The sequence below is a fragment of the Bombyx mandarina genome, chromosome 10 (assembly GCF_030267445.1).
Source record: "Bombyx mandarina strain Sakado chromosome 10, ASM3026744v2".
NCBI lineage: Eukaryota > Metazoa > Arthropoda > Insecta > Lepidoptera > Bombycidae > Bombyx > Bombyx mandarina.
In genome coordinates this window covers 4,854,712-4,870,110 of record NC_143217.1, presented here as the reverse complement: position 1 = coordinate 4,870,110, position 15,399 = coordinate 4,854,712, and the positions used below count along the sequence as shown (strand labels likewise).

Here is a 15,399-nt window from a genome sequence, read left to right as displayed (position 1 = left end):
CTGAAATGTAATAAACTATATTACCATTTTACACTAATGATGCATTTATATTTGAATTGAAAACTTCCCTGTGAAATGACATTAAAGGCGACTCTCAAATGAGACAAATGCATACGTATAGGTATAGAGTTTAGCAAATTAGTTAATAAGATGGAATAATTCCGAGTTATGAAGGCTTTACTTCAATCGCTCAACTCAGGAAGCACCATACGTGTTTTTTTGCCTGCGAAAGTAGAAAAGCATTTAGACCAGCTGAAAATAAGTACAGCACAGTTGAACCTCTACAATAATAGTTACTAAATCGGGTTGTTAATTCCAGTTTAATTTCATTTTAATTAAAATTTAATTTAATTTCGGTGCTTTATGGTCTTTACGTTCTATTTTTTAATTTCTCATTGATGTTTTTGAGCTTAGAATCTTAAACATCCAAAGGACACTTCAAAGTTTTCGTCTAAAGTCCGCCATTTTTGCTAATAAAGTTTTCAATACATTTTTTTTATTTCCGCAAAAATATAAACTAATCAATCGTATTACATTGTTTATTAACAGTAGATTTAAAGAGTCTAAGGAAATGAGTAAAACATGTAAGATTGTTTACTACAAGCTTAGAAAGTTATTCAAAAATCAAAATCATCACTACTCTGAGATGAAATCCTAAAATTATTGAGATTATGCAGAGGAGTACTATCTTGTTCTTCGCTGGTTTCCGTCTGAATTTCAGGCACGTACGTCTTTGAAGTATCTGTGAAAAGTTTTTATAGGCAAAACTATTATTACATTCACCTTGTGATGTCTGTGGACTCCAGTAACCACTTACTAGGTGAACCGTTCACCCATCTACGAAATAAATTAAAATTAATTTACTGGCTGTAGAAAGTCTTGTGAGTCTTCATCACCACCCTGCCTAGTTCAGCCAGAAAATAAACGCCTTAGCGTTTCGGTTTGAAGGTTGGGGCAGACGTATTGTATTGTAAAAACTGAGACCTCAGAACTCATATCACGTGGGTGCGGCATTTAGCTTGTAGATGTCTATTGGCTCCGGTAGCCACGTAACACCAGGTGAACCGTGAGCTCGTCCAACCATCCAAGTAATAACAAAAAAAAAACAACCAAATCTGAAACTTAATTTTAAACTGAAATTAAAATTACCATTATCAAAAGACATAGTAACTGCCATTGAATCCACTGTGCTTCCTATCTGGACCGCCATTGAGTTTTGGTTGGGATCCCCTGTTACAGTACTGTCTGGCTTACGTATTTTAATATTTTTCTTAACGAGATCCACACAATTAGATTCTTTTACATTATCTTCTTCACTGACACGTTTTTCAACAGAATTTGCTTTTTTAAGACTTCCCAGCGAAATGATATTGCCGGCTAAATTAGTACTAGATCTCGCTTCTTCGTCTGAGTCAGAACTTTCAATTGGAAATTCAATGTTAAATTTCCTTTTCATTTTTTTCTGATAGCGAACTAAATCTTGTTTATTAACTTTTTTTGGACTTGAAATCTGGCCTTTGTACCTATTTATGAAGCCGTATTTGGCTAAACGATCCAGTAATGGTAATTTTATTGCATCATTCGCTTCAAAAATAGCGACATCGAGACGTTTTTTTAATTTTTTATCTTTGTTTGATAAAGTAACGGACTTTTTTAAGGAAGTAAAAGGCTTTATTTTTTCCGGTGCTACCCATGCTCGGGTCACATCTACCGAATCGAAGAAAACAACGTTGTAATGTGTCTGTAACATTAAATATTAAAAAAATAATTAAACATGGCTTGCCTACACAATCAACGTCAGTTTTCGCTTGACACACATTGATACGCATTAATTATTTTTAAGGCTTAATCTTGGGCATATTGCAATAATAAGTTCATTTTTAACTGTTGTCGTTCGCAGTAAATTTTTTTGTGTTTTGCATGTCATCATCACATCTTTAAGTCGACAGAAAAAGGTAAAAAGAATTGTGTTTTGGTCTATATCGTTAACATACGAACACGGGTTAGTATAGTTTTATTATATTACTAGCGACCCGCCCTCGCTTCGCTTCGGAAACATTGCGGAAACACACACATGAAACCAAAAAAAAAATTAAAAATAAAATAAAAAAGTAGCCTATGTTCATCAGGTACAATGTCGGCTTCTAATGGAAAAAGAATTTTTCAAATCGGTCCAGTAGTTTCGGAGCCTATTCGAAACAAACAAACAAACAAATCTTTCCTCTTTATAATATTATATAGTGTAGTATAGAAGATGTATTGATAATAAGTGATTAAAGTATAAAAAATAATAAATTATTTATGTAATGTAAAATATAATTAATTCAAAATCAGGCCCGTTCAGGTATCAATGTCCGTTTTAAAACGTATGCGAAAAAGCAATAAACTTCTAGTGACGGCCAATTCAACTGGACCGCATGATTATTTCATGGCAAAAATAGCCAGTGCCGAGATCTGCCATACTGGTATTTCTTTTTAATTTTATCAAATTTTCAAATTTGATAAAATTAAATTACACGCGGGAGTAGTAGTAGTAGATGGTCATGCGTAATTTACTTAAGTATTGGCACCTATTTTTTTTAACCTATGCTGACAGCCTTGAGAGGCTATTTCAGCTTCACCCTAACGTTTGTAGGTGAGCTCACGGGGCTCAAACCGCAGAGTTGCTAACACTAACCCTAGCAAGAGCAGTGCTTCGCAGAATCTACCGCCGGATCGGAAACGTGACCCACTGAGAAAGTCCGGCGAGAAACTCAGTGGGCTCTGTCTATGGGTTAGTTCGCTCGTCGAGCCCTTCGTCGCAAGCGACGGGTTCGACGAGGACGGTGACCGGTGCTTGTGGTGCCTAAAAGCACCGTTAATGGATCAGGAGGATCTGTAATGACGTGTTTTGAGCGACGTCGACGGTTTACCATTCAGTCTACTGGGTAGGGTATGTAGTTTCCAGCGGCTACGATGAGAGGGTTCTCATGTCGTGCCGCCTTCTCAAAATGGCACAATCGGTACCTGTTGAAGAATTTGAACTACAGCATAGTTGAAATGTCTCAACGACGCTTTCCTATGATACCATAAAAAATGAAGTTAAAACTCTAATAATGAACATACAGGTATATCAGAGTAACCATCAAGCCAGTAGAACTGCTCGGTATCTGGGCAGTCGTCAACCATTGCGGGCCACCACGGCCAGCCATCTAATCTCGCCCATACTACTGAGCCGGCGGAGTAGTCGCCGTGAATAAGATCTTCCTCTTCACGGATGCGGAGTGGAGCTTCGGGAATCGAACAATCCGCACTCGTTGAATCTAGACGGTTTTTATACGATGATGTGTGAAGGCTGATGTTTGGGTGCAATATATTAAGAGATGTGGTGTTAATTCGTTTCGGGAGCCTTTTAACACCACACTGTGGACGCTTATGAAATGTCGTCATCTTGGCCTTCAAGTAGGATTTTTTTTATTGCATAGATGGGTGGACGAACTCACAGCCCAACTGGTGTTAAGTGGTTACTGGAGCCCATAGACATCTACAACGTATATGCGCCACCCACCTCGAGATATAAGTTCTAAGGTCTCAGTATAGTTACAACGGCTTCCCCACCCTTCACCGAAACGCTTCACGGCAGAAATAGGCGGGGTGATGGTACCTACCCGTGCGGACTCACAAGAGGTCCTACCACCAGTAAAAATGCATGGAATGCATGATTCCTATGGCAGCAAGATTTGGCAGAACCTTGTCATTGATACGACACTGGGCCGATCATTGCCCAGTTCCGGAGAAATCGGAATCGTAAGATGTGTTTTACGGTCATATATTATAAAGATTACGATTACAAAATTTACTTAGTTAATTTTGCTTAGATGGGTGGACGAGCTCACAGCCCACTTGGTGTTAAGTGGTTACTGGAGCCCATAGACATCTACAACGTAAATGCGCCACCCACCTTGAGATATAACTTCTAAGGTCTCAGTATAGTTATAACGGCTACCCCACCCTTCAAACCGAAACGCATTACTGCTTCACGGCAGAAATAGGCGGGGTGGTGGTACCTACCCGTGCGGACTCACAAGAGGTCCTACCACCAGTGATTACGCAAATTATAATTTTGCAGGTTTGATTTTTATTACACGATGTTTAGAAGGGGTAAGATCAGATATGATAATAGTCTAATTACTGTAATATAATTTCGTATTCGAAGATAGCGGCAGATGAAATGATAGTTAGCATGTCTGTCCGGCTGTCAGCCAGAACATACAGAGTTGCGACTTCCGCCTCATTCAGCTATTGCTAGGAAGAAAAGGGGCGCAACCGCATCTCATATAATACGAATGAATAGACAAATCTTCTCTAAAAGAGCTATTTTTGTATAAATAACATATTTTGTGCATATTTATGCATGGATGCATATCGGAAATTTTAAGGCTTTGGATCAAGTTTTGTATTTACATACTTCGGTTTGATTTATTGATTCTATGTAATTTAATATTAATAATAATTTCAAATAAAAACGCATTTTTATTAACGGCGTCTTTTAAACCTCTGAAGTACCTACTTATATTGACCCTCTTTATAGATGCCGTAAAGTGCCGTAAAGCACCAACACTAAATATTTTTTTATAAAACTGTATATCTTTTGGGTACACCGAACGAAAGAAAAAACATAAAATGACATTACGAAGCAACAGAGGTGAGCGAAGTTCTCTCGGCTAGGCACTGTATATTTAAAATAAAATGAGATAAAAATAATACAGACCTGGATGCAACCGGCAATACCATTTTTTTGGTAATTCACTGCTATCGAGTACATTAGGGAGATAACGCCAGCGATCGCAGTCATCGCATTGGACCCACAAACCAACGGTTCGATGCTTTTGAAGCCACAAAAGTCTCTGACGATGAGGGAGACCCGTCGGCTGGCTGAGGACGTCCATGCATGTGCTAAAGTATGAACAACTTAAGAGAGGGAATCGATGGAATTCTATTATTGATAAACGGTACATACCTACTCTACGGACTTTTTTATATAACGTAGAAAGCCTAATAATTATTTTATAGAAAATGCGTGTAATAAACGACATTTAATAAATTGAAGATGTTATGTAAGATTTCATTAGGTAATATTATGATAAAATATACCCGTTGCTTTGATCAGGAATACTTCCTATAACGTCTGAATCACCAACGTGTGGAATATTGTCTTTTATAGATAAAGGCAGGGCAAAAGTTGATAATACTTCCGGTTTCTCCTAGACCAACAAAAAACAAATTTATTTAATAAACAATGAAAATTTAAGCGGTAGCTGTTATTACGATTTTTTTCATTGACATTTTCATGGAATATTTTATCTTACTTGTGGTGGTTGTTTTGCTGCTTCTTTAGGTTCATGTGCTTTTTGATTGGGCAAACCTGCCTTATTCATTAAATTAGACATTATAAAATATATTTAAATTGCTATTGTAAGTAATTGCCAAAATCCTTTCCGACTAAGAGTTCGGCTATTAGGACGTACTACGTAGTTTTCGCGCCAAATTAAAAGAAAAAATATTTGAAAAGAGTACCCGAAGGCTTCCTGAATAATAGAGCCTATTGGTTGCATTTATTCACGGAACAAGATTATAACCATTATTTGTTTATCTCTAAGACCGTACGGCCTGTAGGGTAGTGAATGTTTACCATGAGTACGTGGACACGAGCAATCTTTTCCGCTTTTCCTACTTTATACTTCAATAAAATAGCATTCTTATGTTTCCTATTACTTCTACAATCTATTCTTATTTAGGATAATTAATATATAATAGAAACTAATAAAATGTGAGATGTTATAGGAAATTAATAAAACACACCCAATAAATCTGTCTCTAATCATTGGTCTCATGGTAATGACAACGTCCGTACTCATAGATTATAACATAAGCATGCTGTTATTATAGACCTTTGCGGTGCTGATCAGAATATGTTCATCTCCTACGTTACCCAACAATAATGCCGGCCACTGACATGCGCGCAAACATTCGTACAATGTACGAATATTTGAAGTGAAGGGCTGTCAAACATTCATTCGCAAACCTAGCGGCTGTGCAAATGGGTAAGCATACTCAATTTGCGAACCCGTTTGCGCTTCCTCCTACACTTGTTTACGAATGTCTCACGAATTTCTCCTCCTTTTTAATTCGTCAATAGAACATTGAAAAGAAAAAGAGTTTTGAATTCTTTCCCAGACATCATTAACAGCCATGCTGTTTTTATGGGATTTCTTTTGATGAAGATACGCTACACAGTAGACGTCACGAACTATGAAAATGGCGATACGTCCGTTACCTTCGCAATCGTCGGCGCAACTGGGCAAGCGAATGTGTGGGAGACTACGCGAAAGTTCGAGGTTCGCGCGCTTTGATGTCTGTTAAAAAACCGACACAGCTTGGAAAACCACGAATGCAGCGAAAACTTTGCATAATCATTCGCAAATGTCGTCCTACACTTGCGGGTTTGCGTATTCGTGCGCATGTGAGTGACCGGTGTAATGGTACGAGCATAGAGTTAGTATTTTAGGTTGTCGCCGTTGTAGGTACTTATTAACTCCATGGGTACGAGAGACGACTGTGTGAGGCTCTGTAAATTTGGCCCCCCCTTTTTTGATTTTCGGATTTTTTTATTTTTAATTATTTAATATTCTTAAAAATAAATTGGAAATCACTGAAATTTCAATGTGATTGTTAATATTCAATATCATTAAAAAAAACTGAATTTATTAAAACCGCGCTAATCGTACCTTAACGACTAATTGGCCGTTTCATTCAATTCACTGACATTTTTTTGTTGAAGTATTGTTGAAGTTTGTTGAAGTTTTCAATATTTTTTTGATCTACTTAAGAAATAATTAGACAGTATAAACGCACTTGTAAACAAAACGCTAGTAAATATGACCATTGCCAGCTGACTGACAAAACCGGCGCATGCGCAATGTAGGCGTGAGGCGATGGTTTGCTAGATATAAAATAATTAATAATTGGGAATTTAATTGTTTTTATGATCGAACAATCACCAATAGTCGTTGAACAAACGATAATTGATCAAAATGAATTAATCTCAGCGATAAAAATAAAGATGTCTATTAAGGGGGGCCCACTTAACGGTGATAATTTGTTTAATTAATTATAAATAAATAAAAGACGAACAAACAATTTTTATATTTGAACCTTAACGATCAAACGACGAACAAATAATTAAAAATAAAAAAATCCGAATATCAAAAAAAAGGGGGGGCCAAATTTACAGAGCCGATGCTGAAAATCAGGAAACGGTTAATGCAATAAAAAAACTCCTCATTTTATCTTGTTTTCAATTCACCTTAAAAAATATCAATTTCTATATCATCAAAAATAAATAAATAGCAAAAGTTGTGCTTTGTTGGTCTTTTTGGTTATTTTGATAATAGAATGTTGATTCAATTTAATAAAAAAAAATTAGCGCCGGAAGTGCGCATCTATTTTGTTGGCTAGCTGTGAGCCAGCGCCGGTAGGTCGCCATATTTGTGGCGAACAAAGTGTTCAGTTAAATTATCGTCGTCCACGACGAAAGGGAGTGCACTACTCCCTTTTTTAATTTGGAAAGTTTTTAATTGTGTATTTACCGCTAGGTAAACAATTGTATAGTACGGGGAGTTGTATTTTCTTTATTTTGTAATCATAAACATGGCTTTCTAAAATGTCGGCCTTGTACGTAATATCGTTACCTCCTCGCGGAGTATCCCGCTTAGTTTTTGTTGATGTTGGAAGAATCAAGGATGGACAAAAAATTAAATCGATCAACTCAACCACAGTCGAGGGCATCAGCCGTCGACTGTAAAAAGAACTCCGGTAAGTTAGAGAAGGTCACTCTTCAGTGACTTCCGTTTTTAGGTTGACAACATCAACAACCTGTTTAATGTGATGTGCACGCAATAGTATTTTGTTGTTGGTATTTGTTAATTTGTTGACTTAGATCTTTGAATGATGTTGCTGCCGACCGAGAGATGTCAATCATCTATTGGCTTACTAACCATTGGCATACACTGCACTACACTTGCCCATTTCTAGACTAAGGCTTTAGATCAACGCCACTGAGCCCGCTTTTCGTGCCCATCAAGATCTTAATCTCAATTTGCTGATTTTGTCCCAAAAATTTGCATACAGCTGGTATTTGTGTTAAGAGCCTAGATTTTGATTGTAGATTTGACTCACAAGCCTTGGCCCCGCAACAATAAGAAACGTGAAGGTCCTGGTGGCACACCTAAAAATGAACCATTTCGGAAAAATGTATCTGTACCAAGAGGTAGGGGTTCTGGTGACAGAAGATCACGTCCTCGTGAATCAGCCAGTTCACAAATGGATGGAACTCCGAACTCCAGGTAAGGAAAAAAACACTCATTTGGTCTCTTGATATAATTTAATCTAATGATATGTAATAAATTCATCACAAATAGATTTCTTCGCCTTAGTACATTTACTTAGTAGATATATGTCTTAAATCCAATTTTTGATTTCTTATAAATTTTGTAGGCTAGGGGATGATGATGAACCAGAAATAGGCTCAGTTTTTGTGCCTGGCAGTAAGAAACAGAACTTCAATCATTTGTTGAATTTTATGTACCCCACTAGGGGTAACATAGAACGCAGTGAACGGCGAGGACCACTGTTGCAACGTCGACAATTCCACCGTTTATCTTTTCGACAAGATCATGATCTGTACCTAAGAGCTTAGTAAGTTAATCTGTCATAACAAATTAGTTTTGGAAAGTGTAAGAAATCAAGGAAATATAATTTACAGATTTTAATGATTAAATATCCTCTTTTCTTTTTAGTTGTCAATTTGTAGTGAAGGAAGATTATGATTACAAGATAAACTCATTGGATCCTGATGTGCCAATTAAATGGGATGAAATTGAAGAAATTGTGAGTTCAATAATTTGAATACCAATAACACCATTTAGATTACATAGTACACAAAGAACTCATGAGAATACATTGACTGTTGTGCAATACTATTAAAAAAACAACTATCCATAGTCAGGGTGTAAGAAAATTGATGCCATAGCCGAAACAGTAAGTTACCTTGTTTTCGGCAATGGTTTAAAAATCCTTGGTTTGTATATGCTCAAATATAATTTGTATTTTTCTATTTGTGTATTTTAATCTCAAAAGTAAAAATTAAAGGCACTAAATAAATAGTGGAATTCAGAAAAAATATTAGTATTTCTAAATTGAAGTACTAAAATGAAGTGAATTTCAGTATAAAACATACATTAGAATAAACATATTTTATACTTTAGACTGAAGGCTGTTAGGATAGGATTTAAGGAGGTTTATTTCAGGATAGACTTGAAATTACAAAAAGAGATTGCACAACCCATAAAATTAAAATTATGCTTATTCTCTTCAGGTTGTAAGAAGCACTGGAAAGTCTGAATGCCCGATATGTTTGGGGACCCCAGTAGCTGGCCGTGTAGGTCTCTGTAGCCATGTGTACTGTTGGGCATGTGTTCTTCACTATGCTGCAGCGCATGAGAAACAACCTCCACCTTGTCCAGTGTGTACTGCACCCCTCAATGTTAAAGACATGAAACCTACTAAAATGCTGCAGTGGGATGCTCCTGCTGAGGAGGTAAGATTCTGATAAACCTGGTGGTAACTAAATAAATAATGAGTATGAGTAAATTCTGACAAGCATTGTTTGTCAAATACTGTATAAATATACAAATATATTACCTTTTGTGATTCTAATGTCTAGAGCTACACCTCACCTAATCAAGGAACCATGTTTAAAGCTTTTGCCATGCTGTTAGAGATAAAATATATGTAACATAAAAATTAACTGAAAATGTTGACCAATGATTTTAAAAACACACTTGTAAAATGGATGGATATAAAATTGATTAGTCATTCAATAACAAAATTACTTCCTTGACCAAAAAAATGAATAAGCTGAGCAGGTAGATAAGTTCTGTCTAAAAATGGTAGATTCCATTGAAATTCTAAAATGTTATACATGTACATTTTCTCTAATAAAATAATTATTAATTTTATCTTATTGATGACCCATTTCATTAATTGTGTCGTTCTAATAAGGAACAAATTAAGTTATTTTATTTAAAAAAGTATGTAGAAGTTCCATTTTAATCACTAAAAAGACAGTAATAATTATATTTTTTAAATATGCAGGTAACAATGCGACTTGTTCGTCGCCTGCGTGGCTCTACAATAGTGGAAGTTGCACCACTGCGGGGTCAGGTCACTGATTCCATCCCCTCATCTATTTTACCAATAGAGAATATCCATAGTGCACCATTTTGTAAAATGTTTTCTGCAAACAATCATCAGGTATATATAGTATAAAACACAAGATTATTACACATTGACAATCTTTTTTTATTTTTTTATAAAATATTGTGAAAATTAACATGACCACTCTCTTTTTGTTTCTAAGTTGCGCACGGCTCACACCACTCTTGGGGTAAAGTGGTAACTGAGGTCCTCGGAGCATAATGTAAAATTTGCCATCCACCATAAATTCGAACAAGGTTTCTATTTATTTTGAGTGACTGTTTCTGACCTTTTAACCTAGAATATCCCAATGCTTGGTAACAGAAATAGACAGTAACTCCTTGTGTGGAGTATAAATCGCCCCACTACCATTTGTAATTACGTAAATCTGTATCACAAACCTAAAAAAAAATTCATTATATCGTCATAAAATTTTACAGATTCGTGAAATTTTAAAAAGGGAAAGAAATGAAATAGAAACCCAAATATTGGCAGAAATAGATACCACAGAAATAGTTTATCTAGAACAGGCTTTGCAAATGCTTAAACAGAAAGAAGATAAAATTGGACCGAAAGATGAGATATTTAAAATTGATGTTGAAAATAATGAAGTCCCTCCTATTGTGTATGAAAAGCAGGAGGTTAATGAAAACAAACTTGATTGGTTTAATGTTACTGACGATGGAGCTGCTTGTATGGAAGATATTCAAAATGAAATAGCAAATTTTGATTTGAAAGAAAGCAAATGGAACCCTGATGCTCCTGAATTCTCTCTCAATGAGGCTTCAACTCAAGATGGAATGAATGATGTTTTTGTATCAGAAACTGATAATACAGACACAAATAAATATATAACAGATATTGACAAACAAAATCAGGCAAAATATTTTTATTTCTATCAAGGTTAGTCGATCACTATTTGAATACTGCAGCCTAGCTTGAGAAACTAAGTAGAAATTTCAGTTGCTAAGAATAATAGTCAATCTAACTTTTGGACTGGAATGCATTGCTCATTAAAGCATAAATAGTCAGGACACTGGTACTGAACAAATTTAAAAAACATACCTACCACAGTCGTCATGCTTATTAATGCCATGTGCATTAATAAGCATAATGACGACTGTGTGTTCAATGTATTTCAATGTATTTGTCTAGATAATGCACAACAGTTTATACTTTTAAACTAAAATGTAAATCAAACACATTTTTTTGTGTATGTTGTTATCCTCAGTTTCTAATGGATTTCATGTTCTTCCATTTTGTATCATGCATTCCTCTCAAATAGCTCGAAATTATGAAATACATGTTTAGTGCTTGTGATTAAAAATGTCTGAACTATGATTTTGTTGACACTTAAAATGCTAACACTATACATTTGCGTTGCTATTTTTTTAGTGCACCACATTTTCTTAAGAGTTTTTTTGTTTCGTTTTATTTAAATTTGTATTAAATTGCATTTTACTGAATAAATATATATATATATTTTTTATTAAATACCTAGTTCAAAGATCGCTTAAAATACAATTGCTTACATCAGATATCACAAGAAAATTAATAGGCGACTAGAGTAATGAGACATACTTATACTTTTATCATTAATGGTTTTAGCTGAAGACGGACAGCAAGTGTTTTTGAACAGCTTAAACGTGCGTATTCTGAATGAGTCTTGGGGCGCACTTGCTGCTGCACCTACAACCATCACTGGAAGGGTTCTACACCGTGAGACATTGCCCCTGACGGAACAGGTTTGTGATGAGTGCATCTTTTTTGCTAATAGTGTTTTTATTTAAAGTAATATGACATGACAAGTTGCGTCGTCCCCATATAATTGAATAAGAGCAAGAAGTTTTCCTTAAATCAAAGTAATTAATTAATCATACATCGTAAAACAATTAATATTAATAATTTTGTGTAGTTGGTTGATTTGCCTTTCAAGTCGGTAAAAGTGAAAAAAATATATTGGCATAAATTTGTATACATTTTTTTACAGACAAGAAAACACATGCCATATACAGCGCATTTGCCTCTCTATTGCTCAGTAGATATAGTGGAGTTAGAACTACAACCTCCGTATGTGACAGCAAATGCACTTGAAAATTTCACTGGTGAGAATAGCAAATAATATTTTGATGGCAAACAACAGGTGCTTGCTAGGATATGCTTAGTCTTCATTCCCTTTCCATTCCATGGAACCAGTTTAAATTACAACTGAAGCTTCATATTTTTCTCACAGCATACAGTATATACTTTATATACTATATTGTATTGCATATAGTTATTAGTGTTCTGTTTATCATATCCTACTGATACTAGAGACTTCTGCGAGATTCAATGAGGGTTGCGTGCACCTTTGTTCATTCTTACCACAAATCAAGCTTAAGGAGTAGCAAAGCCATTACTGTAATGAAATTTATTCCAATCCCATGTTTCAACGTGAATGGCGTCATTTACATATTTGTTGAAAAAGCTAAACTGAAATTTGTCGAAAAATTATTCCGTAAACTTGTCTGCACATGCTAGAAAAGTTATCATCCTATAGAAGTCATAAAATAAGTAATGATTATGAAAAATTTTGAATCTTACAGAGGAATTATATCGGCGAGCTCGAGTCCGGGCCCGCCACGAACGGGACGAAAGGCGCCGCGAGCGCGCATACCGCCGCCAGATCGAAGGCCCTCCTAAGCCGGACTTCTCCTCTGATGAACTGTTTCCGCCAGCTTCGTCATCATTTTCCAGCGCTGGAGTCGACCCGCCACTTGCCGAAGAACCGAGCCCCTCTACGAGCATGAGCTCGCCGCCTCCATCAGGCCTGTCCTTTGCAAAGGTAATATTATGCATTCATGTATTGCCATTCAATATTTTAACCCTGTAATGGCTCAATGCTATTGGTAACGAGCATGGGCGGTTCTTTCTTCTCGGAAATGTGCTATTGGCTTTCAGCAGTTTTCGTTTTCTCACTTTTAAATATACCTTATATTTTATTAAAATTGTTTATTAACCTCTCCCCAGTGCGCATCAAAATTTATTATTGCACCACCAGTCCAAAGTCCGCTCAGCGGACTTTCCACGTAATGCGCATATGTGCATGTCAATTAATTTTGGGTATGCTGTGTTGAGTCCGCTGAGCGGACTTTGGACTGGCTAGGTTTTTTCGGTCTAGGTTTAGAAAAACGTGATTTTCTCAAAATTTAATTGGAATTATTCAAAATTCCAACTAGATTTATAATTCCAATAAGATTTCTTTATGTAATTTGTTAGACTACACTTGACCTTGAATTATATTGCAACTGTTCTATGAGAAATATAATCGGTTACCTAAATCTTATCTTTTGTTTTCCATTTATTAAAAAATAAAGACCTTGCTGGATGTAAAATTATATATTTTTTGTACAATACTAAGTGTTTGAAAAAAATTACAACAAAGAAATTACAATAAGATGAATGGTTGCTATGATATGTTCACTAAGCTTATTTTGTCTGTTTTTTCTCAACTAAAACATTATTTATTATAGATGGCTGGTAGCAGTGGCACATGGCGCGTTCGGCCAACTGTCTCAGCTCCACCGCCACTGCCGCCGGCTGACGAGGAAGGCACGGGCCCACGTGCGCTCAACCTTAGCGACGCAATCGAGGCAGCCTTACACGCTGCACCGGTGCCCTCAACTAAGAAGAACAAAAAGTCCAAACAAAAAGTGCTTTTTGCCACTGGCATGCAACGTGCTGCCTAGTTTTGTTTTGCGATCTTTGCACTCTATTCCTGGCTATATTTCTACTAATACTGCTACAATATGTATATTAATAGTAATTGTATAATCATTCATTCAGAGTCAATTCGAATATTATTAAATTCCATCATAAGTTTATAATGATAATTAAATCCTTTTTATTGGACACATACATACACTGCAGTACTGGTGTATCATGTGAAATACTAGGTTGGAGTGCAAAGGGACTTATTTTATTACCTCTCTCCCTATTTTTTTTTTACAGTTGAGTAAAATAATTTTAAAATCAATATTTTAAACATTAGCATTATCTGTTCCAAATTAAAATTAATAAACTCGCATTGTATAGTACATGTTGCATTATTAAATATTTGAAAATCATTGATTGGATTTACACAAAAGAAAAAAATGGTGGTTGGTAGTGTTTGAAATTTAGTTCAAAATATTAAAATACAAAAAAAACTAGATGTCATGTTTTTATTTCATATATCTTTAAATTATTTAATATATGAACAGGAAAAATAATATTTGCTTTGTTCCAAAAAAATTATAATGTTTAGTATGTGTTGCATAACCTGGCTTATTCTTTCTTCTAATATTTTTTAAATAAAAATTATGTTCAAATAGTGTATGGCTTTTACTTGAATTGTCTATAGTTCAAAATTTTAAGATGCTAAATTATCTATAGATTGTGCTATATTAAGGTTAAGTGGGGAATCTAGATCAGGAAATACATTAGTGGCAATGTGCCCAAATAAACATAAGGCAACTCAAAGCGCTCGTAATGTTTGAGCTGTTCGTTGAGAACCCCCAACCATCGTGGCCGTCGCGCTATTGTCTAACTGCCGATGTAGCGCGTGAACTATATTCGGGCAGGGGGCCGAACCTCTTACGAGGTATCTGCGCCTTGGTGGCACGCAGGGTATGTGGAGGTTGACGGTCTACTAGATGTTGACCCTACTTGCCAAACGACTCCCATTGCACTCTCACCCGACATCCGATTTCCGCCCTGGATAACAACCTGGATAAAGTAGGTTCGTTCTCATGGTCAACATTGCAAGCAGACCTGTGGCGCCGCTCTGAAGACACCCGACTGACGGGTCGTCAAGACCATCATCAACGACCAACGACACCGATCTTCGCGATACAGCGGCTTGTCAGGCTGCCCCGGATGCGTATTTCCATTTCCGTGTTCATTATGAGGCGGTACTGCCTTGAAATACGCACGGGTTTGTCGCGCTAACTTCCTTTACAAAATCGTGTTCAATTCAAGGCACGTTTCCTCCAATCGCGCACGGGTTTGCAACGCCAACTGTTCTTCTAAACACGTGTTCAATTCAGGGTACGCGTCCTCCTATCGCGCACGGCAGCTGTATCA

General features: G+C 36.2%; 2 protein-coding genes across 2 annotated transcripts; one reads left to right on the top strand and one right to left on the bottom strand.

The window, feature by feature from the left end:
* Nucleotides 1–574: 574 nt before the first annotated feature.
* On the bottom strand, nucleotides 575–5,780 carry LOC149502160 (uncharacterized). The gene is made up of 6 exons (XM_089730734.1): nucleotides 5,349–5,780; nucleotides 5,134–5,243; nucleotides 4,751–4,935; nucleotides 3,106–3,302; nucleotides 1,150–1,741; nucleotides 575–742 (listed from the first exon to the last, which is right to left on the bottom strand). The coding sequence occupies exons 1-6, from the start codon at nucleotides 5,427–5,429 to the stop codon at nucleotides 618–620; spliced, it is 1,290 nt and encodes a 429-aa protein (XP_089586860.1). The 5' UTR covers nucleotides 5,430–5,780; the 3' UTR covers nucleotides 575–617.
* A 1,674-nt stretch (nucleotides 5,781–7,454) lies between these two features.
* On the top strand, nucleotides 7,455–14,648 carry LOC149502159 (E3 ubiquitin-protein ligase RNF10). The gene is made up of 11 exons (XM_089730262.1): nucleotides 7,455–7,854; nucleotides 8,207–8,384; nucleotides 8,536–8,736; nucleotides 8,838–8,928; nucleotides 9,416–9,637; nucleotides 10,195–10,353; nucleotides 10,737–11,199; nucleotides 11,905–12,041; nucleotides 12,287–12,401; nucleotides 12,882–13,120; nucleotides 13,809–14,648. The coding sequence occupies exons 1-11, from the start codon at nucleotides 7,764–7,766 to the stop codon at nucleotides 14,022–14,024; spliced, it is 2,112 nt and encodes a 703-aa protein (XP_089586388.1). The 5' UTR covers nucleotides 7,455–7,763; the 3' UTR covers nucleotides 14,025–14,648.
* Nucleotides 14,649–15,399: the final 751 nt, after the last annotated feature.